The sequence below is a fragment of the Priapulus caudatus genome, unplaced genomic scaffold, assembly GCF_000485595.1.
Source record: "Priapulus caudatus unplaced genomic scaffold, Priapulus_caudatus-5.0.1 Scaffold1791, whole genome shotgun sequence".
Classification (NCBI taxonomy): domain Eukaryota; kingdom Metazoa; phylum Priapulida; class Priapulimorpha; order Priapulimorphida; family Priapulidae; genus Priapulus; species Priapulus caudatus.
The window spans coordinates 16,986-21,587 of record NW_014578852.1 but is presented as its reverse complement, the minus strand read 5'-3'; the positions used below and the strand labels follow the sequence as shown (position 1 = coordinate 21,587).

Below are 4,602 nucleotides of genomic sequence, written 5' to 3'. Positions count from 1 at the left end.
TCGCCCGCGCCTGCGCCCAGAGGTTCCCTGCCCTTCCATCACCGGCATCCACTGTACGCGATCCTTCATCCGAACGCCGCTTGTAGCGTGTACACGACACCTTGACTGCCCCCGCAGACCAACGCCACACCATTAAAGCCGCGCCGCACATTGCCGAACACTTTTGCTCAAAAACATATCGTAGCAATGTTACATGAAATGTTCGCAATGCCTGCGCGTAAAAAAGTCGCCGAACTTCGTCCGAACAATTTCTGAAGCATCGAAATGCTGATATCTCGACAATTCTAGGAAAACATTGTAAATGCCATATCACGCCGCATTGGCCACACGCCGATCACGTGGACTCTTTACACCACAGCTACTAGACGGCCGCACGGCGTTGTTCGCCCTGCAAAATGTATCCGCAATGTGCGCCTCAGCAACTTGTTCCCCGCACATTGCCAGACAAAAACATTTGCTTCGCGCGAACATTTTTCCGCGGAAATGTCGGCCAATGTTCGCCAGGCTTAAAGCAAACGTAACTAGCACGTGGTCGAAACACGCATCCACGCTTCGATCGCCGTCAACGAATCGTCGAGTCACCACACTTGCACAAGCGTTTGAGAGGTGATAATGAATCTATTCCTTTCTTGCTTGTACAGCGAGTTTAGCAGATATAATGCTTTGTGGAACTTTAGTGCTACAATTTATGCTAGCAAGCAGCATGTACCTTTCTTAACTACTCTATGTTTTATCTTATTATATTACATATACGTACCTTATCTGATGTTATCTTGTATCTACGTACCTATCCTGCCCGCAGTAATATATTACTACACACGAGAGAACATAATACCTTAACTAGGCATAACTAACTATGACTAACATAACAGGCTCTACCTATTCTTACCTAATATCTATGGTTTATCTTGTGATCTACGATACGTATCACTTACCTTTATCTATGTTTTTATCTATGTATCATATCGTACCTATTCCTTACCGTATATATCTATGTTTATCTTGTATCTGACGTACCTATTCCTTACCATATATCTATGTTTATCTTGTATCTAGTACCCATATCCATACCGCTATATCTATGTTTATCTTGTATCTATGCTACCTATCACTTACCTGTATATCTTGTTTATCTTGGTATCTAACGTACCTATCCTTACCTATATCTATGTTTAATCTTTGTATCTTTACGTCCTATCCTTACCTATATCTATGTTTATCTTGTTCTACGGCTACTATCCTTACCATATATCTATTCTTATCTTGTATCTACGTACCTATGCCTTACCTATATCTATGTTTAGTCTTGTATTCTATGTACCTATCCTTACCTATATCTATGTTATCTGTATCTACGTACCTAATCCTTACCGTATATCTAAGGGTTTTCTGGTAATCTACGTACCGTATCCTTACCCTATATCTATGTTTATCTCTGTATCCTATGTTTACCGGATCCTTACCTAATATCTATGTTCTATCTTGTATCTAGTACTATGCTTACCTATATCTAGTTTATTTTGTATCTTGTCCTATCCTTACCTATAATCTATGATTTATCTGGTTATCTACGTAACCTGTATCCTTACCTATTATCTATGTTTATCTTGTATCTACGTACCTTCCTTACCTCATATCTATGTTTATCTTGTAATCTACGTACCTATCCTTTACCATATATCTATGCTTTATCTTGCTATCTACGTACCTATCCTTACTATATCTATGTTTATTATTAGTATCTACTGTACCTATCCTTACCTATATCCTATGGTTATCGTGATCTACGTACCTATGGCGTACCTATATATGCTTTATCTTGTATCTACGTACCTATCCTTACCTGATATCTATGTTATCGGGATCTACGACCTATCCTTTACTATATCTATGCTATATCTTTGTATCTATGCTACCTATCCTGTCCCTACCTATATCTATGTTATTCTTGTATCTATTGTACCTATCTTACCTATATCTATGGTTTATCTTGTATCTACGTACTATCCTTACCTATATCTGTATTTATCTTGTATATACGTACCTATCGCTTACCTATATCTATGTTTATCTTGTATTATGCTACTATCCTTACCTAATACTCATATGTATATCTTGTATCTATGTACCATCCTACTATAATCTATGGTTTATCTTGTATCTACGCTTACCTATCCTTACCATAATCTATGTATATCTTGTATCTATGCTACTATCCTACCTATCTATGTTTATCTTTGTATCTACGCTACGTATCCTTACCTATATCTGATGTTTGTTGTATCGGTTGTATCTACTACCTATCCTTATCCTATATCTATGTTTATTTGTTATCTACGTACCTATCCTTACCTATATCCATGTTTATCTTGTATCTTATTGTACCTATCCTTTACCTATATCTATGTCTTATCATTGATATCTACGCTACCTATCCTTACCTATATCTATGTTTATCTTGTATCTATGTACCTATCCTTACCTGATAATCTATGTTTATCTTGTATCTACGTACCTATCCTTCCTATATCTATGTTTTATCTTGTATCTAGTACCTATCCTTACCCTATATCTATGTTATTATCTTGTACTCCTACGTACCTATCCTTACCTATATCTAGGTTTATCTTGTTATCTATGTACCTATTCCTTACCTATATCTAGTTATCTGTGTATCTACGTCCTATCCTATACCTATATCTATGTTATCTTGTATCTACGTACCTATCCTTACCTATATCTACGTTTATCTTGTATCTACGTACCTATCCTGTGCTGTAATGTCGAAGCAGAAGCGTTTGTCTATTGACTCTGACATCCGCCGCACGCAGCTCGCAACCTTTAGCGTGTCCGTGTTCGTCTGCACGCCGCAAACAAACAAGTGAGCACCCCAACAACCAAACGACAAGTGGGCACCACAGTGACCAATTTATAGGTATTAGAAATGTCTTCAAAGTACCCTTTAGAGAAAATTATATTTGCGATAGAAATAATTAAAGATTGTAGAATCTTATCATTATTAGAGGCGACAGTCGGGTAAATCATTAGCAGTGTTTTCTACATTCTGCGATGTGATATACGTATGTGAGATGTGATGTTGTGTGTATATACGTACGATTTTGCCTTGTACTTGATGGTATGGAATTAAGGTGAATATCTTGCCCTCTTTCTGGTACATGCAGTAGTGCTTGGAAAACTTTGTGCCGAATGCCGCTGGAAATGCAAATGCAGTGGAAAAGTTAGCGCTACAACTCAATATCACTCATAATATTAACATCTAATAATCACATACAATAATAACTATAACAATAACAACAATAGTAACAATAACAATAATGATAACAATAATGATAACAATAGCAATAATAATAACAGTAACAATAACAACAAAAATAATAATAACAGTAACAATAACATTATCAATAACAATAACAATAACAACAATATCTTTTCTCGCTTCCCTCAGGTTTAACTGGACTCACTCCTCATGAGGGCATCCTACTCTACTCCACACTCCCTTGCAATCGGCTTCCCCCCCCCCTTCTCCCAGAACTTCTCTAGTTTAGTTCCGTAAGTAACTAACGTTCTCCGACAGTAAATCAGGGAATAAATGACTCCGGACTCGCGTTAATTTCGCACCCTGGTAAACAGTAGCTGCATGATCACTTACTGTTATGTTACTGTTATGAAAATGTTAGTGTTAAGACAAATGTTACGACTAATTTTGTTTCTGACAACGAGCCCCTGGTTGCTATGTTCCCCCACAAGATGCATCTAACCCTCTTCCTATATCTTTGACCCAAGTTCGCCCTGTTTGGTTCCTATTTTTGAAGCAAATTCCTCCCATGTTTATTATATTTCAACTACTATATACGCTGTATATTTCGCGGTGGCTTAATTTTGTGCTAGGGCCATCCTTCAAAAATTCTATGTTTGCTGTCCTCCGACCGACCCACGAAAATAGCCGCGACCCAGTTTTTTTTTGACATTTTGGGTTCCCTTTTTTTTTGTCTATATAAATATAAATATAACTCTACTACTGGTATTCTGGAAGGTGCATATACATTCCTCATAGTTAAGACCGAAACACAAAGCATGTGTGGCAAACATGAGGACAGACTTAAAATAACTATTATGCCTCACACACACACACACAAAGACCTACCTACCTACCCACTAAAAAAATCATGGGTCGAGGGACAGCAAACATAGAATTTTTTAAGGATGGCCTAGTAGCTGCGTGATCACTTACTCTTCTCCATGAGAAAGAGGTACCCCTGTCGCGTGTACATCTTGTTGTTGACGCCGCCCGCGTCCGACTTCTGCAAAGAGAGCAAACAGCGGCTTCCTTCTCTGTGCTCGCCAGGGAAGCTTCCTTCCTCCTCCCCTTCTCCTCCTCTCCGTGCTTCCCTCATCATCCCACCTTTCCGTCATAATCCCCTCTTCCTTGGCCACTGCATTCCCTGCACTCCCCAATGCAACATCTTGCCCCTTTCTCCTCGTTATCCATCCCACCCTCCTTCTCCCTCCTCATTTTATCTCTCTCTCTCTCTCTCTTCTCTCTCGCTCTCGCTCTCGCTCTCGCTCTCGCTCTCGCTCTCG

General features: G+C 39.0%; 1 protein-coding gene across 1 annotated transcript in view; it reads right to left on the bottom strand.

The window, feature by feature from the left end:
* The window catches only part of LOC106817607 (rho GTPase-activating protein 26-like), a 10,684-nt gene extending 6,154 nt beyond the window's left edge, over window positions 1–4,530 (bottom strand). Inside the window, exons 1-3 of the mRNA XM_014822286.1 lie at window positions 4,253–4,530; window positions 3,116–3,213; window positions 2,766–2,860 (exon numbers count right to left, since the gene is read on the bottom strand). Of these exons, the coding sequence (XP_014677772.1) occupies window positions 2,766–2,860; window positions 3,116–3,213; window positions 4,253–4,418 (359 nt within the window). The 5' untranslated portion in view covers window positions 4,419–4,530. The remainder of the gene's footprint in view (window positions 1–2,765; window positions 2,861–3,115; window positions 3,214–4,252) is intronic.
* Between the last annotated feature and the right edge of the window lie 72 nt (window positions 4,531–4,602).